At 41.1% G+C, this 27,760-nt stretch overlaps 1 protein-coding gene across 1 annotated transcript in view; it reads left to right on the forward strand.

Annotated features, from left to right (window-relative positions):
* Positions 1–27,760, forward strand: part of GRK5 (G protein-coupled receptor kinase 5) — a 252,430-nt gene that overhangs the window by 125,489 nt on the left and 99,181 nt on the right. The window contains exon 3 of the mRNA XM_054983923.1: positions 3,666–3,778. Coding sequence (XP_054839898.1) covers positions 3,666–3,778 — 113 coding nt within the window. The remainder of the gene's footprint in view (positions 1–3,665; positions 3,779–27,760) is intronic.

Genomic DNA, 27,760 nt, shown 5'->3' on the forward strand with positions numbered 1-27,760 from the left:
TCTGCATAGTCTTGAGTGCTGCCACATACAGTGCTTTCCTAAGAAGAGTTACTCCAGTCTAAGGCCTACTTAGGATTGCACTGTTAGTTATACTAGCCAAGATTTTTTTTTAAATCTAGCTGCCTCTGAAAAATGTTGTTCTATCCTGTTACATGATCCATAGGCTCTGTTTAGGGGATGATATCTTTACTTACTTTCAAATGTAGCCTTCAATCAAAGTGGAAAAATTGTTTCAAATAGGGTTGCCAAGTCCTCCAAAGCCCAAACCGGGGGACAGGGAGGAGGACGCACCTAGAGTACTCACCTTGTGCGTGTGCACTCTGGAGGACTTGTGCCAGGGATGATGTCACTTCTGGTGCAACAAAGAAGTCCTCTGGAGCACTCTGCAGGGCTTCTGGGTCCATTCTCTGCACCTTTCCCCCCACTGGCCAGGCAAAAGGTGACAGGGGGGCAGAGGCTGGGAGTGGAGAATCCACTGCCCCCACTGGGAGACTGGTAATCCTAGATTCCGAGCTTTATGAAAATGAAAGCATGTTGATAAAAGTTTACGAATATCATAATTCTTGCAGGTCATAATTCTGTACATATTCCTGATGTTATTTAGTTTTTAGAAATATTCACAAAAGAATTGATTCTCAATAGTTTTATCTTAAATTTTCCCCAAATGAGCAGAAGTCATTGTCTTTAACTATTGTCCTCAAAATTGTTACATTCACCACTGCAAACATATGGTTTCACTTCCAGCTATTTAACATTTCCATTTCCTCAGGAAATCATTATCTGTATTCATTAAACTTTTGAATCAGAACTCTATTTTTATTGGCATTTTCACAGAAAATGACATAACTAAGTCCAGCATAGAACTCTAACTCTCCATCTTTACACAACTCTCTCTCTCTCAAAGACACATCTTTTAGATACTGATAAAAGTAGACAGTAAAAACTCTGGATAATTTGGCTGTAGCACACAATGCTTGGGATGTATCACTGGAAATTTTCCTTGAATTTTTGTTCACTCACTACACCGGAAATTTGTTTTCCAGCTGACCAGTGAATCTTTTTTATAAAAAGTTTTGAATGTAACCTCAGGATTACAATATACAAACAGTTTCTCAATCTTGTAGGATTTAGGTTTTGCAAACTTCTCTGCTACTAAAGAAGAATAATGATGTCATTTATTATTTTACCAGTGAGTCCATCCTGTTCTCATCAACAAATATTGTGAGGACTTTGAGGTGTTATGCATACTCTTGCTTTGTTCAAGAGTGGGGATTTGGTGTTTGTGGGGCTGTATTTTTTAGGTGAGAAGATTAAGCTTGATAATTTTCCTTATTTTTTTTAAATGAGCATTCTTGTGCATTAGCCAGATGGCAACAATCTGGTGGGCCCCTTTAACCAGGCAGAAATCCAGAAGTCCTTGTTGTGAGCTATTTTTGAAGCTTCCTAGAGAACTGATTTGCAGTAAAGTAGGCAAGGGCTGCTACTAAAAGAAGAGGAAGGAACGTGGTCATGAGAAGCAACAATTCTGTGCAATCGAAGCCCATCAAAATCAATTCACTTAGACAGGAGTAATTTACAGAATTGTACTGTCTGTACACTGCAGTAATAGATACATGGTTCGGGCTACTCTTGATCATTTCAGTCTTTCTGTAATATTTTGATCATTTGCTATGAAGGCTGTTTTTGTTCATATGGGGATTCTCCATAACATCTGAGATTTGGACAGTGAAACTGGTGGCCGTGGCAGTTCAAGACAATGACAGAGAGGCATCCTTTCATGCTGTGCTAACTGAAATAAAAGTGGTGTGAGTAGAATAGTCATAGCTTCTAGCTAAGCGTTACTTTTATTTATTTATTTATTTGATTGATTGATTGATTGATTTGCAGAGTTACCTCTTGGGTCATATTCTCTTACCCATTTCTGCCTGCCTAACTTTACTGTCTGGCTGAAAACATAAAAGATATATGATTCTTGAATTTTTGAAAAGTACATGTGACTCAGAAGGTCAGTAAGTTTGGCCATCCTTCTCATATTCTCAATGGACCACTTGCATGTTGCAAATGACGTGACTTTAGTTTCTGGTTCTGTGAGTCTTGAGTATATGTTTGTTTGCATCAGAATTGATCATAAGCCTGTGAACCCTACAAGAACATTCATGCATGCCTGTGACACATGAGAGCTACCTGGAACCTCCTCTATTCTTGTACAATGTACTGATATGCAGCAAACAGCAGGGACCTACAGTATATAGGAATCCAGGGGGTGGAATGTAGGGTTTGCATCCACCAGTGGGATGTAGATCTGATTGAGGTGTGGTTCTATGGAAAAAGCAGGATTGCTTCAAAATGCTTATTTATTTTCATTGTTTATACCCTGCTGTTCTCCCCATTGAGGACCCAAAGTGGGTTACACTGTTTTCCTCTTCTCCATTGTATCTTCAAAATGACTTTTTGAGGTAGGTTAGGCTGAGCATGTATGACTGCCCCAAGGTCACCTAGCAGGAGTGGAGATTCCCATTTGGGTCTCTTAGATCCTGGTCCAGTTCTAACCACTATATCACACTGGCTGTCATGTTTATGCTAGGAAAGAAACAGCTGTGGTGAAAGTTTTAACTATTGTTTTGCAAGAATACAGAAAAATACTTTGCTGAAAGTGAAGATTAAAAACTTCTGAAATGGACATTGGCAGAAGCTGTGTTGGAGCTTATCTCAGGGTTCCCAGAAACTTCAGTGTAATGTTTGGGATGGTGAGAACCTCGACATCTGCCTTCATTTTGCTGTCCTCATGTCTCAGTGGTAACACTAGTTGAATAAGTGGTGTGCGGGGGAAAGAACTCTACATACCGTACATCACCAAATTGGACAGCCAATAGCTGCCATTGAAAGAGATCTACTTAAGAGTAAATAACAGTAAAGACGCACTATGGGCCTTAATTTCCAGCAAGGAACAGTTGAGAGATGTACTAAATTTTTCCTCAAGTAGATTGTAATTTATACAAGCTACTGCAGTTTCTGTTTGCAGTTTGACAGCCTGCCATACAACATCGTGTGTTAAAGAGATGGGTGGTTGTTCCAGTGACAGAAATTGCCATATGGTGCTGAGAAACACAGGATCAAGTATGTTTAAGGAAACAGAATGTAGTTGAACACTTTGTAAATAAAAAAGAGAGTGAATCTTTAAACAACGATATTACTATTGTAAATTCTTGGTGTTGGCTGCTGCTTTTACACTGGTAACTGCATAATTCACCAGCTGCTTTATACTTGTGCCAACCTAATTCAAGGAAACTGAATCTATGTCTCTGTCCACTGGAAATCCTGTCTGGCACCCTCCCCCAGATCAAGCTATTGAATTCTAAATGGCATTAGCTATATACCTTTAAGCTTCTTTTTTGCTGCTGAAAGAGCTGGAAACGTGCATTTTAAAGAAGTGAAAGCTTTAGATTCTCAGGACATTTAAATTCTGCATTCAGTACCTGTTCCTGCGCTTCTCTGGGTGCAATTGCAAATTATACACAGCCTTGGCCAAAAGTTTTCATTTTTGTGTGGATTTATGTCTGCCTATCTTAACATAAGAACTTCTAAAAAAGAAAACGTCCTAACCAGACCAAAAGATGTTTAAAAGTTCCTCACTTTTTCACCTTCCTTGTCTTTTTTTCTTCTAGAGAGAGGTTACCACAGTTTATGTGACAAGCAGCCAGTCGGAAGACTTCTTTTTCGTCAGTTCTGTGAGACTCGTCCAGAGCTTGAGTGCTGTATTAGGTTTCTTGACTCAGTGGTAAGTTGGTTGCTATGCCTGTTGCATAGCTTTATTGCACCTTGTTTATCAAATAAAACTTTGTGGGTGAACACACGTTGAGGTGAAGTTTTAAGCCTTGTTTCTATAGGATATTGGCCCTGCACAAATGACTGGGCATTGTATTCATGATGAGAAACCAGTTTATATGCCTCTTTGAGAGGACTGGCTGTTGTAGAGAGAAGTTATTTTTCAACATCATCAGTATATCTAACTCTCAAAGTGGCCAAATGTGTGGATGCTTACATCTAGAGACTGGAACAGTGAACAGACCAGACAGATTTTTCTACAAAGAGAAGCTGCGGGTTTGTAGAAAAATCTGAAATCTAAAATAAAATAGGGGTTACCCTTCCAAAGACTCCTTGAGACTAAAGCATGGGTTAATACTATCAAATTTTGGTTACATCTGCCCTATACCCATGGGGTAAAAACCTCAAGCCTAGGGGTGAACATCTGCATATTGCAAGCCTCCAGAGATTCTGAATCTCGATGTCAAGGAGTCTTTGTCTGATCAGTGCATAAGCTGATTTTTCTGTGAGGGGAAATAAATCTTCAATATTAATCCCTATTGAGTTAATTTTTTTTTCTATGTTGTTAAGCCACATGAATGACTGAGACTCCATCAGCATGTAAAAGATGAGACTATCCTCATTATTCTTAAAATGTAAATGTAACCAAAATTTGATAGTATTAACCCATGCTTTAGTCTCAAGGAGTCTTTGATTGGTTTCAAGGCAGATGGCCACACAAGACACACATATGGGAAGGCCCAATATTTTCCATAGAAAGGTGGATTGTACTCTTTCTACTTCTTTGTTGAAAGCCATAATCCATATCAGTACACCATAAAACAGTCATGCACTAATTTTGTGGTTGAATACTCTGATAGCTACGGGCACAAATTGATTACCGTTAGTGAAAAAGAAGCGAGTTGAGTGCAAGTACATTGCAGTTCACAGATTTTATCAGTTCCCTCCTATGCAGAACCCAACTGGCTCTGTAATTGAAATAGATTCCTAGGTAACGAAAACTTTTGACCTGCTCAATCCTATTACTTCTTATATTCCATTTTAAAGGTTTCCATGTTTTTGTGAAAATCATGATTTTCAATTTCTCAAAATTCAGGGTCAGTTTGTTTATTTCGCAAAAGTCATGAAAGCGTGATAATAATCTTTTCAAACCAATTGGGGAGAGAGAAAGTAAAACTGCATCATCTGCATATAAAAGCAGCGGAACATGGATTGGCCCGAGTCTTGGAGCGTGGCTATCTATATCCTCCAGAAAGGGAGCCAGATCATTTATAAAGAGATTGAATAATAGTGGGACTAAAATATAGCCTTGTTTTACCACAGTATTAATTGGAATTTTGGGGGTTAGATCTCCTTCGCAAGAGCATCTAACCTGACACGTAGTGTTTTGATGTAACTTTTAAAACAAAAATAACAATCTCTTTATCAATCCCAGCACTTATAAGCTTCTTCCAAAGTAGTCCTCTTGAAACAGAGTCAAAAGCACCCTTGAGATCTAGAAAGGCCACACACAGTTTGGAGCCCCTCACTTCCTTATATTTATTCACAAGATGTTTTAGCACTATACAGTGATCTAAAGTAGATTTCCCATGACAGAATCCAACTTGTTCTGGTCCCAAAATTTTCCATTCTGACACCCAAGCACTTAGTTTTTTCGCTAAATGTCCTGCATAAAGTTTCCCTGCAATTGACAGGAGGCTAATGGGTCTGTAATTACTCGGGAGTTGGTAATTCCCTTTTTTGAATATTGGCACCAATATTGTGTTTGTCCAGGCATCTGGCATTAACCCTGTCCTGTCTATTTCAGTGAACAGAGTGGCCAAAAAGGGAGCCCACCACTCTGGGAATGCCTTGAACAATTCAGGTGGAATTGCATCAGGCCTGGGGGTCTTCCCTGAAGCCGGCACTCAAGGACACATTCTCACATGGCTATGAAAATGAAAGTAGACATTGTGGCAGGCACCTGTGAGATAAGCTCCCTCAGCTAGACAGGCCCCAAAATGCCACTTCCCATACTCTCAGAGGTTCAGCACATAATACAGAGCACAGAGAATATTCATGGCAGATATGTAGACAGACATATATGACTTTGCCATTTAGATTTAAAATTTCTTCATGATAGGTTTAAGTTTTGTGTGAGAGATTCTGAAGAATAGACATAATATGAAACCATGTTTGATTTTTAACTCTAATTAGTTTATGAAAACCAGGGTTTGGCTTACAGATGAGCATTCAAATCTATGTTTATGTTGTCAGATGCTAGTTTCATTGCCTTTGCTTGTTTCTACCACTTCCTCCCCAGAGAACCAGATAGTATCCTGGCCTGTGCTGCCAAAAGGGAGGCAAGGATTAAGCCAGGATGCCTGCATTTGTACGTCATGCAAACCTGCAGTTAAGATTAACTACAGTTAGTTAACACAGCAATTTCATACTGTGGATTCAAATCATGGTTTGACGGTTGCTAACTAACAACATTTAGTGGAGTGACCTAAATTCAGATGCTCATATTAACCACTGTTTGTTTAATTAAACCACTATTTCACATAGCACCTGAACTTTTTAACAAATCATTAAAAGCCTGTGGCCCTTGTATTTTGGTTTATTGAGAATCTTGAGGCAAATATCAAACCTGATGACATGGCATGGTATAGCACAGCCTTGCACATAAGACCAGAGAAGACTCACAACTAATGAAACTTATCTTCATGCCCTTATGAACCAGTGGTAATCATTGTTGTTCTAAAAGGGGGGGAAAGTCCAATTTTTAAACTTTTCCCTATCTGGTAGTTAGAAAAATCTTAATTGCCATGGAGGAGTATGTCTTTTGTTATATACTGGGGTTATGAATATGTGGCTTTTCCTCTCTTCTCCGCCCCCCCCCCCCCACTTTTAACATCTAACTTCATAAAAAAATTGAAAGAGCTTGAGAACTTGCACACTGCTTTGTGTTATATTATCTGGTCTTAGGAAAAGGTTGTCATGGATATTGTAGTTATTAATTTGAGCAACAAGCCCCCAGTTTTTTATTATCTCCAGAAACTCACATGGCCTTACACAGTTCTGTCTTCCTAAGCCTACACCTAGAAAAATGATAGCTTCTAGCTTAGAGTTGTTGTAAAGAAATAAACTTTGAACCTATCATGGTGCTAAGAAGTTTACCTGCTAGCCACTTTTGGAAGGGTTTTGTTTTGTTTGCATTCTTATCTTGGCTATAATGCTAGGCTATGTACATTTGATATTTCACATATTTAAACATAAACATACTCCATGAAAAAAATGATTTTTTTTTCTACTAGACAAAAAACCCTATGCAACAAAACTACTAGAACCATTTCCATCTGGGGATGGTTTGTGACTCAGTATAAACCAAATTATTCATATATGGAAGGTCCTAGGTTCAATTCCAAACATCTCTAGCAAAAGGATTTCAAATATATGTTGTTGGGAAAGACCTTCGTGAGCCACTGCCAGTCAGAGTAGACAGTACTAGGCTACATGGACCCATTGTCTGACTCAGTACATGGCATTTATATTCAAATTTCAGAGTTGCTATTCCAGACATGTGTCCTTATAGCTTGAGCTAGGGTTCTTCCAGATTCAGTAGCTGAGACTTAGGTTGCTTTTAGACAGGATCTTTCATTGGGATAGATTTGATTCAGCGTGCCTGGTTTGGACAAGCTGCAAAAAGATCCTAATTATCTTCTCTGCTAGTCCAAATGGCTAACTGATGATTAGCAGAAACAGTATGGACGGCATAGTCCAAGACAGCATCTCTGCTGTTGAAACAGCAGATATTTGGTTCCTTCCCCATACTTCTAGTTTATCCCTAATAATGTCAACAATGTAACTGTTTGAAAAAGTCATGCCTAGCATTCGCTCATAGATTGTGGAAATATTTAAAGATACTAGGCTTAATTTTTAAAATGAAATTCATAAAATAATATATTTATTAAAACATGCATGTTCACATTGTTGCAGTTCTCAAGGCAGCCACCATGTAAATCATTAAAAAATTGCATCTTAAAGTACGCTAAAAGATAGGACATACATAAAGACAGAAAATAAGATTGTCTTCTACAGTTTCCTGGAAGATGGCCTCTTCTGAAAGACCTTTCTGGAGCAGACAAAGCCTGCAAATATGTTGAGACAGACCTCAAAGTCTGTAGAGATAACACAGTCAGCAAGAGTTGCTGAAGGAATAGCTTATATGTGTCCATACATGGAGAGATGGTCCTATAAGAAGCCCAGGTCATGAATTGTGTTAAACTGAACCGAGAAATAAATAAATAGCCAATGGTGATATTTAAGAACCAGAGATATTTTAATTGATGAGCTCCAGTTAACAGAAAAACTGCTGCATTTTGAAGCAGTTGAAGTTTCTGAGTTGTTTAAAGACAGCCCCACATAGACTATGTTAAAGTAGCATAGATCAGCATCGCTGGATTATCAAGCTCTAGAAGACAGTTTCCATGCCTGATTCCATGCCACCTAGGGTTATCAGGCAGCAGCAAGAGGAAACAGGGCGAAGGGCGTGACAAAGATCTGCATCCTAAGACATAAAAGGCGCAGTACGCGGGGATAAGAAGCAAGTCAAGGGCAAATTGGTTTGCCTCCCCGCTGCCTCCTTGGGGCCTCCAGAGGCCTGGAAAGACCCAGCACAGCTGTGGGAAGGCCTGGCACCACTCAGGGCTTCTGGGGGCCCACAAAGCCCTGGCCCAGTGATGGAAGACCTAGCATCATGGCTCCAAGCCTTCTCCCTGCCTCAGGACTTTGGAGGAGCCCCAGGAGCTCCACTTGTGGAGGAGCCTGCCACCACTGTTGGAAGGCTCAGCACAGCAGTGGGGCCCTCCCAAGGTCCCACAGTGGCCAGGAGGGCGGGGCTCCCTGCCACCCCCATGGGGCCCAGGGAGCAGCAGCCAAGGGACTAGAGGAGGGAGCCCTCCAATCTCTTCCCTATTCTTCCCCTTGACTGATGCTATGGGGGAAGGCACGGGGAAGGGGGAAGCGCTGCTAGAGCCTGTTATATTTTTCCAAACAAACGGGCCTTATTGCTAGTCTTGTCAGGATTTAGTTTTAGTTTATTCCCCCTCAATCAGTTAACCAGCATCTAAGTACAGAACAGCCTTGTTCAATGAAATATAGGTTCAGGTGGATGCAACAATCTCAAGTTTTGGACAATCTCATCAGTAGCCACATGTATATTAAAAAGAATTGGGGACTGTTTAACTGTCAGGGAAGTCTAACCGAAAACTCTTTTGCTTTAATTTTAACCTGTTTTTTCTGGTCTGACCTTTCGGAGCAACAGAAAACAACTCTGCTCCATCCTCTATGTGACAGCCTTCAAATGCTTGAAGAGGGCTATCATATCACTGCTCAGTCCTCAACTCTGCTACCTAAACATACCTTCAGCCTTTCCTCATAAGACTTATTCTCCAGACACTGCACCATCTTTGTTGCCCTCCTCTGAATGTGTTCCAGCTTGTCAACATTCTTTTTAAACTGTGGTGCCCAAATTTAAATAACATACTCCAAGTATGTTAGGTATCTGACCTGAGCAGATTAAAGTGATATCATCACTTTCTGTGATCTGAACACTATACTTCTGTTGATAGAACCTAAAATTGCATTTGCCTTTTTAGCTACCACATCACATTGCTGTCTCATCTTCAGTGTATGATCTACTAAGATCCGTAGATCTTTTTCATATGTATTGCTGCTAAGACAAGTCTCTCTCATTCTATAATTATGCCTTTGATTTTTCCTACCTAAACGCAGAACTGTACATTTATCTCTGTTGAAATTCATATTGTTAGTTTTAGCCCAGTTTTATAGCCTGTCAAGATAATCATGAATGTTGATTCTGTGTTCTACCATCTTTGCTATCACTCTCAATTTAGTATCACCTGCAGATTTAATGATCATCCCCTGTAGTCCATCATCCAAATCACTAAAAATTCCCCAAATTTCAGGAAGATTAGACCCAGGTGCCCCAAGCTACCCTCCATTGTTTCCTATGGGGGAAACATTTCTAAGACTTTTCTAAGGCAAAGAGAAACGTAAAGCAAAGGCAGCCCCTGTCCAAAAGCCAGTCCTGATGCAAGCCCCATGCAATCTGAACCACAAAGCCTAATGGAACCAAATTACAGCAAGGGAACAATGTCAAACCAGAGAACCCCAATGTCAAACCAAAGAATCCCAAACAGAAGCAAGGGGCAGTCAGGTTCACTAGACAAGCCACGAATTTTAAAAGGCAGCCAGCAGCAGCTTGGAGAGGTTTTTTTGAGCTCAGGGTAGAGGCAGGATAGGAATTCACAGACCTTTCAGAGAAAAGCAGGCAGCAGAGGCAGACGAGCAACGAGTGAGGTGGCAGCAGCTCAGAGTGGCTCAACGTGCCAAGGCAAGCTCCATGGCTGGAGAGTGGTGCAAGGCCAGCAGGGGAAAGGAGGCAGCAGGCAGAGAGGCTGGGAGAGGAACCAGCTGGGACCGTGGGGAGCCATGAGGGCACAGGCCAAAGGAAATGGTCTTGCTTCTCCCTCCCATGCCTGGAAAGGAGGGGCGGGGGGGAAGCTCGAGAAGCCAGACTGCAGTGTTTGCCAGATTAAACCAAATAAACTAGATTTAATCTGGCCCATTGGTATCATGCTTCCTGGATCTGATCCAGGATCCTCTCTTTTGAACCAGCATAGATGGATTTTGCCAGAATGGCATAAATATGACTAATTAACTGGTATATGAATGTTGCGCCGCACACTCCTAGTTCAGCAGATAACTAAGAATATGTTTTACAGGTGGTGATCTTCATGTAACCATATGAAGTTCTTTATACCTAGTCAGACCATAGGTCTATCTAGCTTAGCATTGTTTGCCCAGACAGACAGCAACTCACTAAAATTTCAGGCAGGGGAAGGTAGCTGAGTGAGTGTGGTGGTAGCTGTGAAGAAAGCTGCCTTTGCCGTTATCATGGCCACATTATGGGGCCTTCACATGACCGCTGTGGCATGCTCTTTAGCAAGATGGTTATATAAAATATGTTTGCCAGATACATTCCAGGCCAAAACTCTTCTATCAGAACCTACAGATCTTTCTCTCTGGCACTGCCCAATTTATTCTGTATATGTGTGAATCACTCTCTATCCCATTGTATTGTGAAACCTGCATCTGCAGAGGAGCACTAGAAACATTTCAATTCATACAGATCTCTGAGTTGGCCAAAAATAGCAAAAATCATTGCTACTTTTTTAAAAAATACACATTTCATGTTCTTGCTGTTTTATAATATCATGGGCACCTTTAAGACCAACTTTATTGTAGCATAAGCTTTTGAGAACCACAGTTCTCTTTGTCAGATGCATGCATCTAATCTTTGTCATGGGCAGAGATTAGATGAGCTGAGAGCACCATCCTAAAGAAAATCAAATGCCTAGCTGTCAAAATTCCAGACCACAGAATTTACGTTTTGACATACTAGTGTTAAAGTTGTCAAGTTCCACTATATGCTGGTGGACTTCCTGTTTGGGATCCATGGAGGTCTAACGCAGCTCCACTTGCGGAGCTGACCGGACTGCCGTTTTAACCGGCCGGCGGGGTAAAAATAGCCCGCGGCCGACTGCTCTCAGGCGGGGAGCAGGCAAAGAACGCTCAAGACCCTAGGGTGAGCTAGATCTCGGACGAGGGGGGGCTCTATACAACGAGTCTCCCCCCGATCCTTGAGGTCCCACCTTGCGACGGGTCGGCTATAATCTCTGCGGCAGTTTTGGGGCCAATTCGGCTGGCATAAGACCTACATACCCAAGCATCGATTGGGGGAAGAAGCTGAGAGGAGAACTTAAAATCGAAACAGCGATTACAACCCGAGAAAAGTGAAGAGAAGGTAAAGATCATTATCTTCTGAGACGGGACAGATTGATAAAAACAGAGAGGAAAAAAAGTAGATTTTTAAACTGCAACAGACTAGTGAAAAGGAGGGGAAGACTCGGCAGGAATTGAATTTAAAAAGAGACTAAGTTTAAAGAAGTTATTAAAGAAATGGGACTATTGTTTTGAATACCTGTGGCTTTGGAGCTGTGAGAAAAAGACACCATCGCGAGATCTGCTGTGGGAAGACGGGAGACAGGAAGTGCGTAATAACAATAGAGTGGCTGGAGAGAAGCGGCCCTTGCTGGAGGGCAGGAAGTAGGGAATCGCCATTTTTGAAAGGGGAAGGGTCGCGGCTTCAGCGGAAGAGGAAGTAGGCCATCTTGGATTACAAAATCATAGAGAAACCATAGAGAAAAGACGCCCGACATTTTGGACTCTTTAAAATTTAATTTCTATAAGAAGACCGGGACATTTAAAATAGAAAAACGTTAAATTTTACGCCACGGAGTTAAGGAAGAGAGCGGATTCGTGGGAGCGAGCTAAAGCAAGCCCCACGATGTCAAAAAAAGAGTGGCAATCGGCAATAGAAAACCTGGATAAAAATCTGGACAAAAAACTTTTAGATATGATTAAAGAACTTAAGGACACGAAATTGGAGCTGATAAAAGAGGTTAAAGAGGTTACACAGACAGTAAAATCGGAGCTGTCAGAAGTGAAAAAAGGTATGGAAACAATACGAAGTGAATTACAAGGAACGCAGCAGAGAGTTAAAACAGTAGAAGACGCGATGGAGAATTTAGCAGACACGCAACAAACAGAGATGAGATTGGTGAAGGGGAGAATGTCAGTTGCAGAAACTAAACATGGAGAAGCAGCTACGTTTTCGTGGCTTGCCAGAAGTGGAAGGAAAGTCAGCGCAAGAACAGATGACTGAGGTGTTGGCTGAGTACCTGGGGAAGGAGGAGGAGGAAGTTGTGGCTATCCTAGATGTGGCATACCGTGTGAATTCGAGAATAGCAACCCAGAGGAAACTACCAAGAGATGTGATTGTGCAGTTTACAACACGAAATATGAAAGAGAGGATTGTGACAAAACAGTTTCAAGATCCATTGGAGATTGATGGCAAGATGATTATTATAATGAAGGAACTGCCCAGATCAGTGTTACTGGACCGGAAAAAATATAAAGTGCTAATTCAGATTTTGAAGGACATGAAAATCAGGTACAGATGGGAGTTACCGGAAGGAGTGTCCTTTGAGTTTGGAGGGGCCAAAAAACGCATCAGATCTGAGCGAGAGATGGAGCGATTTATTAAGGACAATGAAAAAGACTTACCAACAAGATCATGAGTATGGAGTGTAAAGTATTATCTTGGAATGTAAATGGACTAAACTCACCGAATAAGAGGAAAAATACTTTTCACTGGCTACTAAAACAAAAATGTGACATTGTTTGTTTGCAAGAGACCCATATCAGAAAGCAGGATGTAAAATATTTAAAATCTGGAAAATTGGGCAAAGAATATGTAGCGGCCTCCAACAAGAAAAAAAGAGGAGTGGTGTTGTACATAAAAGAGGAGCTACAGCCAAAATTTGTTATGAGAGATGTGGAAGCTAGATTTGTAGCAGTGGAATGTATTTGGAATTTAAAGAGAGTGTTGGTAGTCGGACTTTATGCACCTAACGGTGCAAAAGAAAGCTTCTTTGAGGATTTAAGGAAGCATTTAGACGATCTTGCATACGACCAGATAATTCTTGCTGGAGACTTCAATGGAGTGACAGACTTGGAACTAGACAAAAAGACTACAACGGCACAAAAGAAAAGAGGACTATTACCAAAGCTTTTTTTTGAGTTGATTCAACAAGAGACTCTTGAAGATGTATGGAGGAGAGAATATCCTAAAAGCAGACAGTTTACTTTTTATTCTGCAAGGCATTCTACATTATCAAGAATTGATATGATCTGGGCCTCAAAAGACTTAGCATTATGGACTAAGGAGGTAGAAATAATGCCTATGGTAGGCTCAGATCACAACCCAATTATGTGGAAATTTGGAAAAAAGAGAAAAAGGAAAGCATGGAGAATAAATGAGGACTTGTTACAGGAAAGAGAGAATATGGAAATACTGAGAAGAGAGACAAAGTTTTTTATACAATACAACGTGAATAAAGAAGTACCAACCAATAAAGTTTGGGATGCTTACAAGGCGGTTGTAAGGGGCATACTAATGGACTTAAATGGTAGAGCAAGAAAGAAGAAAGAGGAGAAAAGACAAGAGATTGAGGAGAAAATAAAAGCCAAAGAAATACAGCTAAAAAAGAGACCAGGGAAAAAGAAGGTATACCAGGAAATTAAAATACTTCAAGAACAGCTAACAGCAATGAGCAATAAAGAATTGGAGTGGAATCTCAAAAGACTGAATCAAAAAGCGTTTGAGGGTGCAAATAAACCTGGGAAGTACCTGGCATGGCAATTGAAGAAGAAAAGGGAAAAGAAGATAATAAATAAAATTTGCGAAGATAACAAAACGTATTTGGAGCAGGCTACCATTAGTAGAGCCTTTTATAAATTTTACGCTAAGCTGTATAATAAAAAAGAAGTAAACAAAGAATCAATAGCGTCATATTTGGAGAAAACCAAACTTCCAGAAATCTCGGAAGCTTGGAGAAATAAGTTGAATAGTGAAGTAACTGACGAGGAAATAAGTAAGGCAATACAATCTGCAAATCTAGGAAAGGCGCCAGGGCCAGATGGACTTACGGCTAAATTCTATAAGACAATGGCTAATGAACTGGCACCATTCCTAAAAGAGGTGATGAATGGGGTTTTAAGGGATCAAAGGATTCCAGAAACTTGGAGTGAAGTGAATATATCATTGATCCCAAAAGAGGGCCAAGACCTGACTAATGTGAAAAATTATAGACCTATATCGCTACTCAACAATGACTATAAAATTTTTGCGAAGATATTGGCGGAGAGATTGAAGGGGTGGCTCTCGGAAGTCATAGAGGAGGAACAAGCAGGCTTTTTGCCAGACAGACAAATAAGAGACAACTTAAGGACAGTGATCAATGCTATTGAATATTATGACAAGCGTTGTGACAAAGAGGTTGGTTTCTTCTTTGTTGACGCTGAAAAAGCGTTTGACAATTTAAACTGGGACTTTATGTTTGCCACTATGGAAAAGCTACAATTGGGAGAAAGATTCATCAGAGCAATTAAGGAAATTTATAGAGACCAGACTGCAGCAATTGTGGTGAATGATGAATTGACCAAGAAATTGACGATAAGTAAAGGAACAAGACAAGGTTGCCCGTTATCTCCATTGTTGTTCATTTTAGTATTGGAGATTCTGATGATACAAATACGTCAAGATGATGAAATTCGTGGAATAAAAATAAAGGACTATTCATACAAGGTCAGAGCATTTGCGGATGACATAATGTTAATTGTAGAGGACCCATTGGAGAACATGCCAAGAGTGATAGATAAGATCAAGGAGTTTGGAGACTTGGCAGGTTTCTTCATTAACAAAAAGAAGTCAAAGATATTATGCAAAAATATGACTAAGCAGAAACAACAATTGTTAATGGAAACAACGGATTGTGAAGTAACAAGTAAAGTGAAATATTTGGGAGTCGAATTAACTGCAAAGAACATAGATCTATTCAAAAACAATTATGAAAAACTATGGACTCAGATAGAGAGAGACTTGATTAAATGGAATAGATTGAATTTGTCATGGTTGGGCAGGATTGCAGCAGTTAAGATGAATGTGTTACCAAGAGTAATGTTTTTGCTACAGACAATACCAATCATCAGAGACTCCAAACAATTTGAAAAATGGCAGAGGAAAATATCAGATTTTGTTTGGGCAGGCAAGAAGCCTCGAGTGAAAGTGAAAGTTTTACAAGATGCAAAGGAAAGAGGCGGAATGCAACTGCCCAATCTGAGACTTTATCATGATGCAATCTGCCTAGTTTGGTTGAAAGAATGGATGACATTAAAGAACAAGAAACTATTAGCCCTAGAGGGATATAAAAAAATATTTGGATGGCACGCATATTTATGGCATGACAAAGTAAAGGTCAACTCGATGTTCCTGCATCACTTTGTTCGGAGAAGTCTATACATAATCTGGAAGAAGTACAGAATTTATCTACAAGAAGGAACCCCTTTGTGGGTGGTTCCATATGAGGTGATAGACCCGAGAGCTGTTGATAATGAACAACAATGTTTAACGTATAAAGAAATAACTAAAACTGAAGCATCCAAACTTAGAATAAAGACACAAGAGGAACTATCACCTAACTACGATTGGTTCCAGTATAGACAGATCAGAGACTTATATAATTCGGACTCTGTAAAGGGAGGTATACGAATAGAGAATTCGGAACTAGAGCAGACCCTTCTTAAAGAAGATAAGAAAAGAATATCCAAGGTATACCAAGTACTGTTGAAGTGGTATACCGAGGATGAGATAGTTAAAACACAAATGGTGAAATGGGCTATAAACTTTAATAAAGAAATAACAATGGAGGCATGGGAATACTTGTGGAAAACTACAATGAAGACAACGACATGTATTAATATCAAAGAGAACATTTATAAAATGATCTATCGTTGGTACATGACACCAAAGAAGATTGCGCTAGGGAATTTGAATACTTCTAATAAATGCTGGAAATGTAAGAAGCATGAGGGCTCCCTCTATCATATGTGGTGGTCGTGTGAGGTAGCCAGGCAGTACTGGGGGGAAATAATAAGAGAAATGAGTGAAATTTTACAATTTCAAATTAATAAGAACCCAGAACTCCTGCTACTGAACTTGGGAATGGAGGGAATTCCAGCCCAACACAGGACGTTGATATTTTATATGACAGCAGCAGCTAGACTTTTGTATGCGCAAAAATGGAAAGTACAAGAAGTGCCAACTATTGAAGATTGGACTTACAAATTGCTGTATATGGCTGAAATGGACAAGATGACAAGAAAATTGAGAGATCTGGACTCAGGGCAGTTCAACACAGACTGGGAGAAGCTGAAACAATACCTGGAGAAGAAATGGGAGGTGGGAGGAAAACTGTGGCAGTTTGAGAACTACTGAAGTATTGAAGTAGAGGGGGGAGACTTTACCGGGGGGAGAAGAGATAAATGTGAATTAATAAGCAGTCAGATTAATAGATTGACATATATATAGATATATATAGGTTAACAAACAGAACATAGAGAAAATAATTAATTATAAGGACTAAATATAAGGAGCGATTAACTAACAATATTTTCTTTTTTTTTCTGACAAGTTTTGTACCAAACTGAATGTCTGAAGATATAGATGGGTCAAATTGATTGACTACGTGAGGAGAGATATATAGAACTATTATAAAAAGATAGAATGAGTAATATATATAGAGAATAAGTCAAATTGTTTGATATAAACGAACGTATGATCTATATGGTTTATGATATATAGAAATACCTGAAATTGAAAAATTGGGATAAATTGTTCATCTAAGATGGAAACAAAGGCTTACAGTTTGGGCATATAATGTTAAAAATAGTTAAGGATGTACTGCTTAGAATAATGGAGAATATATATTTGTTTTAGATAGAGGAAGCTAATAAAAGTAAGGGAAAGGGGACAAAGGGTTGGAAAGCTGTTGGAAGTCAACAAAAAGGGGGGGGGAAAGGGAGGGGGTTAGAGATGAAAAAATTGGGGAAAATTGAATGTAAATGTGGAAATAATGGATTCTAACCCAATAAAAATTTTTCAAAAAAAAAAAAAAAGTTCCACTATATGCTGTCATGAATGAGCTCTAAAAAAGCTGCTTTGACAGGTTTGTGGGTTAGCATGAATGATTTTCATGTTGAATTTATGAAACTGTCTGTAGGTTTTGCACTGGATATGTGAGTGAAGCAAAATAAACGCAAATAGATTGCATTAGTGCCCCCTTCCAGGGCGAAAAAAAGTAGTGTATTCATCTCCCATGGTGGGATTACTGGATTCTTTGTAGCAAAACAAATGTTTCTAATGTCCACATTGTACTGTATTTGAAACAGATTCCTCCCTCAACATTTGCTTTAGATTTTTAAAAAATCATATAATGTTCATTGTGGGGGCGGGGGGGGAGCGTTGTGCAGCAATGGCAGATGCATAGAGCTGGAGCTCCCCTACCCCAGTCTTCCCATCAACAACTCAAAGCACTTAATTCCAGCCAGCCAGGTAAAAAAACCAAAATACATGGGGAAAGCAAGTGGCAGCAGAGATAAGACACCAGCTACTGGTTCCCTCTATCAAAACTTTTTTTCCTCCTGGTGAAACCTGCAGCATTAAGGGCCCCAGAACAGAGAGAGCTCATAAAGTAGCAACCAGCAAAAGCAAGGACACTGAAGAAATTGCCCCTCTCAACAAACAAGACTTACTTGTTTGTTGTTACTTACTAAAAGAAGATCTGGAACAGAGCATTTCAGCAAAATTTACTCCACTCCTGGAGCCTCTGGCTCTCCAACTTAAAAAAACAAAAGATACTCTTAAACAGGCAAGACAGACAGCAGACACAGCCCTTGAACTGGGACTTACAATTCAGTAGGATATTAAAGACCTGCAATCCTCGGAGAAAAGTGTACATGAAAAGCTCAGAGAACTGGACAATGCAATACGCCAAAATAACTTAAAATTTACAGGACTAGATAAAAATGTCGAAGGTAATACTGAGTTATGAGCTTTTATTTCATCCTGGCTCGCCAGTATTTTAAAACTGGAAGAAGGAATTGCTCCAGTAATTACTAGAGCTTATAAGGTGGGCCCTTTAATACCCACTCAAGCCAAATTTCCACAGGACATAATTGTGCAATTTTTGCATTACCGCACCAAAGAAAAGATCTTCAAACTAGCCTGACATAAAGGTTCACTTCTTCTCAATCAAAAAGAGATTAATGTCTACCAAGACCTTTCACCTGAAGAAACTAAAAGCACTTAAAGAAATTACAAAGATCCTTACAGAAGCCCATAGTCAATATAAATGGACTTATCCAATCTTGTAATACATAGAAATAAAAAGACCTACCAAGCAAGTGACAAAGAGAGTGGCATGGCACTTCTGGAAGCACTAAATTTGAATCTTTCCAACAATGAAAAAGATGAAGAACCTCCACAGGCTTTGACTAAGACATCAAAACCACCTAAAACAAGCAGGATCCCAGTTAAACAATTTCCATAATTGTTATTGTTATGATCTTTACTTTCCTTGGGGTAGATTTTTCTTTTAATCTATCCCTTAACCCTCTGAGTAGTCTGCTGCCACCAGGAATATTTTATTCCAAGATATTTTATTTAAATTTTCCCTTTGGTAACGTTCCTAAGCATCAGGCTCCTTCGTGGTTCTATGTGGCCCTGAGAATAGGAATGGAATATAGCAATGACAGCTACACTGGGATATAATAAAACAAAATAAACTTTTATTTAGTTAAGAAGCGTATTGGTTTCATAAAAGTAGTTCTCGGTTCTTAAAGGTACTTCATTTACTCTCATTCACACAGATCTCTTCCAAGGCTTCACACACAGTTAGCCTCTTTCTCTAACTCAATATTTGTCTCACAGAAATGCTTAAAACTCCTCAGGCAGCACACAGCTAGCCTCTCTGACTCTTATTCACAGAAATATTAAACCTGCTCAGGCAGCACACAGCTGGCCTCCCTTTCCCTGACTGAGTGTCCTTTCACAAACATGCTCAGTTCAGGTTCCACACAGGTTATATTTCTCTCATAAACACTTCAACATATTCAGGCAGCACACAGCTAGCCTGCTTTCTTCTAACTGACACTTTTCTCTCCCTACTGTCAGTCTTAAACTCCATTCACTCCACCCACACTCTCAGTCATCAACCAATCACATCACTCACTCTTCCCTCTCTCACCCCCACTCTTCACCTAGCTCAAACCAAACACATGCATCCACTTCTTGAAATCATTACAGTTATCCTCTGCAAGTATCAAATGTCCTGTATCCTGGAACTCATATCTGTTATATGCAGAGTTTAAGTACTTCAATTCAGCTCCCATTCACATTATTGTTTGCTGCCGGGGGGAGGGGGAGAGAGACCCGAGTCTCTATGCTCCCCTGATGCTAGGGAATCTAGGACTGACGGCTGTAACCTTGCCTTCATTTCTCTGGACAAGAGTCCACAGGAATCTTAAGAAGTTTAAACTATCTGTTAGTTTAGTCTGATTGTTTTTTTTTTGATTAATTTTATTTTAGGCTTAATGGCCTTGGTTGCCAAGAAAATTAGGGGGGAAGGGTTGGAGGTGGTAAGGGAAAGGGGGGGAGATAAGAAAGGGTTTTTTGGTTTAATTTGGTTGAGAGTAGAATTTATTACTATGGTTCTAAAAGATTTGAAATACATAAGGAACCCGTATGCCATTAAAGGTATTTGAATTGAATTGATAAGGACCTGTCTTTATTTGATTTCATATGGTCATTGAATTCAACAAAAATCTCTGAAGGGAATATTGATGCCAGAATTACTTCTGGTCACATTTATGTAAACATCTTTTTAAAATAAAGATTTAAGTGTTACTGTTATGCATGTTCCTGTGACAATTCAACAGCTAGCTGTACTTATTCTATTGAAAATCATACAGGAGGAGATAAGCCTATTGCTTATTTTTATTTTAACTAATGTATCAAGACTATAAAATAGTTTCAATTAATTGTAGGGGTCTGAATAACAATTTAAGGTTAAAAGAATGACAAATATACTAATTCAACTCAGACCAACAATTTTGTTCCTCCAAGAGACCCATTTTAAAAAGACAACGCTCCCATTCTTTAAGTCAAATTGGTATGGACAGCAGTATCAGGCTCCAGGTTCCTCTAAATCAAGGGCTGTGGCGATTCTGTTATCAAATAACATCAAATTTGTTTTAACAGCTGCTAAAATTGATAGTAAAGGTAGGTAGATATTTTCAAAAGGTGTTTTAGAAAATGAAAAAACTACCCTAGCACATAACCAAAACCAAATACAATTTATGGACGAAACCCCTGATCAGCTTCACCTCTTTGCTGAAGGTGAAATGATAGGAGGCGACTTTAACCTTATCATGCAACCCAAATTAGATATCACCACAAAAACAAACACCAGAATAAGTCTAAAATAAAAAACAAAAAATCTGAATTGGCAGGTCTTATGGACAAATTTGACCTTCCTAATGTTTGGTGATACCATCACTCAACAGAAAGAAACGACTCCTATTATTCATGTACCCACAAGATCTATACTAGAATTGTTTATATTTTCCTATCCCTCAATCTAATAAACCTAGCAAAATCCTCACAAATTTTATTGGCAATAAAATTTGGTCAGACCACACATGAATCAATTGTATCTTATCCCCCCAAAATATAGTTAAAAAACAGACACACTGAAAATTGAGTAAATCTCTTTTATTTAATAAATCAATTTATTCTGAAATCATCGTTGAATTAAAACAGTATTTTGATATCAATTCACAATGTGGGGCTCCCCAATCTTCAGTGTGGGATGCCATGAAAGTGGTGATAAGAGGAAAGATGATCTAAGTAGCTTACTACCAAACAAAGAGAGAGATAAAATCAGATACAAAACCTTGACTAACATTAGGAAATTGGTACTCGAACACACAAAAAATGCAGCAAAAAATCTCCAAAAAAAATATTGGCAGAAAGAAAAATTTTGGAAAATTTAGAAACATCCCAAATTCAGAAAGAATTACTATATACAAAACAGAATTATAGATCTCTGAAATTTCTGAAACTTCTGGCATGGAAAGTTAGGAAAACCATTGCTTCCAGAAATATAAATTATATTAAAGATGTTCAAGGCAAAATCCAAACTAACTATGATAAAATAGCTAACTCGTTTATGGAGTATTACACAAACCTCTATAAATCAGACAATCCCAATAGCAATCAAATCCTTGACTATATATCATCTCACAACTTCATTAAAAAAAACCACACCAGAACATGCGAATTTTGGAGCAACGTTTTACAACTCAAGAAGTGAAAAAGTTTATTAAATCACTAGCTCGTTTTAATGTTCTCCCTTCTACATTATTGTATGGGATGTTTAAGAAAATTCCATACTCCTCTAGGTTTTTTGCCTGTGGTTTGAGAGATATAGAAAGCATTGAACATGTTCTCCTGTATTACTTACTTTATTGTGATATTCACGCCATTTATTTAGAACCTCTTCTCCAAAATTATAAAGGACATTCTGTCGATGGTAAGACTCTCCTCCTACTATCCACCCATAACCATGAGATCATTAAGTCTGTGGCTAAATTTCTTCGTTGTGAGTCTAAGAGGACAGGAATTCGGCCCCTTCCTGGCAAGCAGCGATGCTGCTCAGCCAGGGGCCGTTTATTGCTGCACCGGAGGGATGGACGGCACCACCCCCTCCCTCCATATAAGGAGTTGCTGGGAGGGCTGAGCGAGCGTTAGTGACGCAGCTCTGCCCTCCCAGCTCAGTGCAGCTCAGTCGCTCGGAGGAGACAGACGTCTCCAGCGAGCGATTGGGGGCCTAGAGCACAGGCGCGTTTGCTGGTCTCTGGGTGGGACGGGCGAGGCACGGCGCAGCGGAGCAGCTTCTGGGCAGCATCGGAGGCGTCGTTGTCGTCCCGCGGCTTCGGAGTGCGCTGGACGGCTGAGGCGCGGCGCGGCTGCGCGGCCTCCTCTTTCTCCGTCGGCGGCATCAGGCCGGCGAGGAGCAGCAGAGCAGTAGGGGTTTTTTGTGGCCCGTGTTCCGCGGCCCGCGGCTGGGCGGCCTCTTACTTGCCGTTCAAGGCACAGGGAGGCAGGCTACCTGGGTGGGGTGGTTATTGGGGCGTGGGTTGGAAGTTGGCCCAGCCCCCCCCTTCCTTTTTGCAGTGTAGTTTTGGGGCAGGAGGGAAGCCCTGGTGTGGGCCTCCCTGTGCGGGCGTCGCCCTGGTGGAACGAGCCTAGAGGGCCACGTATTAGCTAGTCCCTGGGTCCGGCAGCCATTTTGTCACCAAGGTCCGGCGGCCATTTTGTGTGGGCCTTGTGGAGTCAGCCATTTTGACCGCTCCTGTTGAATAGCAGGCAGTGTGACCTAGTGAGAAGGGCTGTGCTGCACGTTGGCTGGGTCTGCCGAGTGGGTGCTCAGAGGGGTTGGTGCTCATTCATGTTTGGGGCGCCCCCCCTTTTTTAGAATAAGGTGCGGCCAAGGCAGTCTTGCCTAGTAATTACTGCGGCCCGGTGAGGGAAATTTTTTACTGAATGGATTTTTTTTGTATCCTTGCTGACTGTGCATGTCTGTGCTGATATGCCAATAAAGGTATTTGATTTGAAATCACTGAAAACAAATAAAGCACCTGAAGGGGGACGGGCTCCCAGCCAAATTTTATAAAAGATTCATTGACATATTATTAGTCCTTTTGAGTACTATGTTCAACTCTATTTTGCTTGATGGTATAATTCCTCCTTCTTGGTCAGAAGCTAAAATAATAGTAATATCAAAAAAAGATTGAGATATAACAAACTCAGGGGCCTATCAAACCATATCCCTTTTTAATCAGGACTAGACATGTGCACGAACAGCATTACGAACAGAAAAACCCCACGAACAGCCTAATCTGCTGTTCTTGAACAAGCTGTTCGTGAGGCCCCATCCTAAACGAACAGGTGCTTGTTAAAAGCCTCATTTGTTGCCTTCCGCAGCCGTTTGACAAGCCAGACAGTCTGGCACCTGCTGCAATCAATCCCCTTGGCAACCGGAGGCAAGGTGGGACTGTCTGAACTCCTTCTGGCTTTCCTTCTGGCTTTAACCCTTCAAAGTACTTCCAGCAGAGAGTCTCGTTTTTGCCACTGTGAAGAGAAAATGACAGCCAATGGGGAGACGCGTGGATCATGCCTTTCCCAGGGTGCAATCTCTCTGAAACTTGGGGGTTCTTCAGAGGACAGTGAGGACTATGTCCCCTGCAAATTTGGTGGGTATTGGACATTGGGAAGGTCAGTTTGTGGGGTGTTCAAAGGTCCCTGCCCCTTGCATGTGGCAGGAAAGGGCCCTTTAAACTATCAGCTGGCAGGCAGCAGGGGGGATTCCAGCTGATAGTTTAAAGGGGTCTTTAAAGGGCCAGGTAAGTGGGTTTGAGGGGAGGGGGGCTAAGTGGGTGAGTTTGGGGTGGGGGTGTTCTGGCCCCATGAACAACAAACAGGGTGTTCGGGGGGGGGGGTTCCGTTCGTGTCCATGTCTAATCAGGACCAAAAAATCTTTTTGGCTGTACTTACCAAAAGATTAACAAGCTGCATAACAAACTACATAAATTTAGACCAAAGTGGTTTCATGTCATCAAGAAGTCTAATACATAATGCACACAAAACATTGAATATAATTAATTATTGTGATAATACTGGTTCTTGACATAGAAAAAGTGTTTGACAAATTAGAGACTGTCGATTTAAAATTGCTATTATAATGTGTGGGTTTTGGTAAATACTTCCTAAAGGCGAACAAAGCATTGTATTCAAATCCAAAAGCTTTCTTTAAACTAAATGGGATATGCTGTACTGAATTCCAGTTAAATAGAAGTACAAGACAAGGATGCCCGATTCCCTGATTCTTTAAACTAAATGGGATATGCTGTACTGAATTCCAGTTAAATAGAAGTACAAGACAAGGATGCCCGATTCCCTGATTCTTTTTGCAATTCAATTGAGCCTCTTGCTACAGCAATAAAGCATCATTCCCAAATTAAAAGTATAATTATATATTTCCTCAAATCTTTCAATTATTCTTTGCGCATTTTGGAACGCTTCCTCTTTTCCCCGTTTCCTCAATTGACTTTATTGCTTAAGAAAAGCTAAAGTAATACTGTGAGGAGGAGTAATGCTCTAAATTAAAATATTTAAATAAAATAAAGAGGAGAAGATAAAATGCATGGCAGTAAATGCACAATTGAAATTCTTTGAAAGTAAGATAAATAGTCCCTGGATTGCAAAAGCTGAAGCACAGTAGATGCAAATCTAAAGGAAAATAAAAATAACCTTCTAAATGCTTGTTTAAACAAATGTGACTAACGGCTTCTGAGAAGGGACATGGGAAGGGGATATGCAATGGAGGGGGGGTCCCCAGAGATGTGGAGCAGACAACAATTGAAGGCCAGTTTGGTGTAGTGGTTAAGAGCGGTGGGACTCTAATCTGGAGAACTGGGTTTGATTCCCCACTCCTCCACTTGTAGCCAGCTGGGTGTCCTTGGGTCAGTCACTGCTCTCTGGAGCTCTCTCAGCCCCACCCACCTCACAGGTTGATTGTTGTGGGGATAATACTAACATACTTTGTAAACCGCTCTGAGTAGGTGTTAAGTTGTTCTGAAGGGTAGTATATAAATTGGATGTTTCAGGGCTTTTTTCCCAGCCAGAATATGGTGGAACGGCATTCTGGCACCTCTTGAAATTGGTCACGTGATTGGTGGCCCTGTCCCGACAGAGATCGGTTCCCTGAAAAAAGCCCACTTTGCCCGATGCCAGAGGGATGAGGGAATCCCCTCGCCTCTCTCGCATGGGGTGAAGGAAGCACCTTGCTCCAGCAAGGAGAGGGGAGCAGCTCGGAGGGTGATTTAAACTTTAACCCCCTCTTGCACCAGCTGACTGACAGCAGTCAGCTGGAGCAAGAGGAGAGTTTAACTCGTGAGTGGCGTAGTAATTATTTTTTGCGGGTGCCTTAACTTGTTTTTCTAGTATTAGTGCTGGATCCAGTATAACCCCTAGGCCCTTAACCGAGTCTGCAAGGGTCAGATGAACTCCATAGAAAGTGGGGGGTACAATGTCCTTCAAGATCTCTGCCTCCCAACAAGCATCACTTCCATCTTGTCTAGATCCAATTTCAATTTGTTATTTTTCAGCCATTTCACCACTGCTGTCAGGCAGCGATCTAAGATTTCTATTGTATCCTATGAGGACCTGCATAGCGAGATATAGAGTTGGGTGTCATCTGCATATCGATGACGTCCCACTGCATAATTGTGAATGAGTTCTCCCCACCGGCAGTTTTATTTCTATGTGACTATAATACTTTGTTTAAACAATTACACCAGTGCAAAGCACAGTGGTGGATGCTCAAAAATTTACATTGTAAGTAAAGGCAACTAACAGCAGCACTTGCCTAGATAGCATCTGTCACGGGCTGGGCCAGCCCAAGCAGGGTGGTTCAAGTCCAAACCCCAACACCAAGTCCAGGGGGAGTTTCAGGAGCCAAAAGCCAAGTCAAAGCAGTGGTCAGAGAACGAGCTAACGCCAGAAGTGAGTCCAGAGTCCAAGAGCAAGGTCAGGCACAGTCCAAGGTCAGTTACCAATAGTGTCAGGTCCAAAAGCAGGCACGGGCAAGGTCCACAGAACACAGCACGGTTGCAGACAGTAGACACATTGCTTCCACACCTGGCTGTCGCTCCTGACTGGCTTTTATAGCCAGGTGTGGTTTTCAGCCAGCTGCTGGGGCTTCATTCCTGATGCTACTCATCATCGCTCTCCAGCAGCTGGCGTCGGCTCAGGAGACGAGCACTGCGCCGTCTCTCCTGCAGTTCCAGCCTCAGCCTTTGTCTGCGGCGTTCATTACACGTGGGTGAACCTGGCGGGGTGGAAGCCCCTGGCTGGGCTTCCCCTGTGGTGCTGGCAGTCCCTGGCTGAGCTTCCCCTGTGGTGCTGGGACTGGAGAGTACTGATGGCTCTGCTTCAGCTGCTGGCTGTAGGCTCCGATTAGCCAGCAGCTGTGGCTCCTGATTACCAGCCTCTGCTGAGTCAGGGCTGGCTACATTGAGCTCCTCTTCTCCTGAGGAGTCCTGGCTGGCTACACAAAGCCCCTCTCCTCCTGAGGAGTCCTCGCTCTCACTGAGCCCAGACTGGGCCATGACAGCAACCTTGTGCACAGGCTCAAGCTGTTCATGAACAACACAAGCTGCCTGCTGAACCACATGGTCCATCTTTGGGGTCATGTTTTGCAATGCAAGCTGGATGGGTGAGCACTCTGTCTAACTGAGGCATATTCCCCCATAACATTCCTGGCACAGATCCTCCGTCAAAGCAGTTAAAACAACTTCTGTCCTAAAACCGGACCTGGAGGCTTGATTGAAATGGATCCAAATAATTCATCTCCTCCAGCAGTGCCTGGAGTTGTAAGTCCACCACCTGCTCATGTCCCTTGCCTAGAAAAGAAACACTGTCTGTCATTTATCCAAATAACAGCTACTTTTAATTTTGCTGGGACCTCTCCAGTCTTCAAAGAAGTATTGGCCACTTTCATGAGCCATTGTGCCAGGCCCCCTTGTTTCTCAGCAAGAACGGGCAATGGTCAAGCATCTCTTCAGACAATCCGTTGACATCCTTAACTGAAAATCATCCAGTATAAATCTGACCAGATTGTGCAGCAAAAAACTCCAAGGATTGAACTGGTCCAGTGGCAAGGTCCAGTTTGGAATGGATGCAAGTAATTTTATCCATGAAATGGCAAAAGCAAATTATTGTGCAGTTCAAAAAAATGGCATTGCAGTCACACCCAGTAGCTCCCTAATCACTGAGAGCAACTCAGTTGTATGATTACCCTCAGATGCACTGATGGTAAAGAAATAAAGGCTTCACCACTGTCATTGTCAGAGAGTAGGTACAATAATTCACCTTTACATGTGTAGCCATATTCATTGAGAGTATTTCTTCACTTAAGCTCTAATTGTCTTCCCTTCTGTTTCGTTACCCTAAGCTCCTCAGTAAACTAGGGAGGCACACAAGTTCTGTGGGAAGTCAGAAGACATTTATAAGAAGTCATATTTACAGAGTTAGCCATTTCCATGTTTTACAGATAGGCCAGAGCCTTGATAAGAGCACCAACTACACATGTCAGAAACTCCCCCAAAACACTGAAAACCTGAAATCAGCCCCTCTCTGAGATCCAATGCTGATGAGGATTCCATCACCATTTTACATCAATTTTAAAATACCAGTGTGGAGCTCTTTTCCTCCGGCCCCCCATGAGCCCTTTCAAGTGCCAGAAAGGCTGATGGCATCATTGTGGCTGCCACAAAGGCACCGTCA

This window comes from Eublepharis macularius, chromosome 6 (assembly GCF_028583425.1).
Source record: "Eublepharis macularius isolate TG4126 chromosome 6, MPM_Emac_v1.0, whole genome shotgun sequence".
In the NCBI taxonomy this organism is placed as follows: Eukaryota; Metazoa; Chordata; class Lepidosauria; order Squamata; family Eublepharidae; genus Eublepharis; species Eublepharis macularius.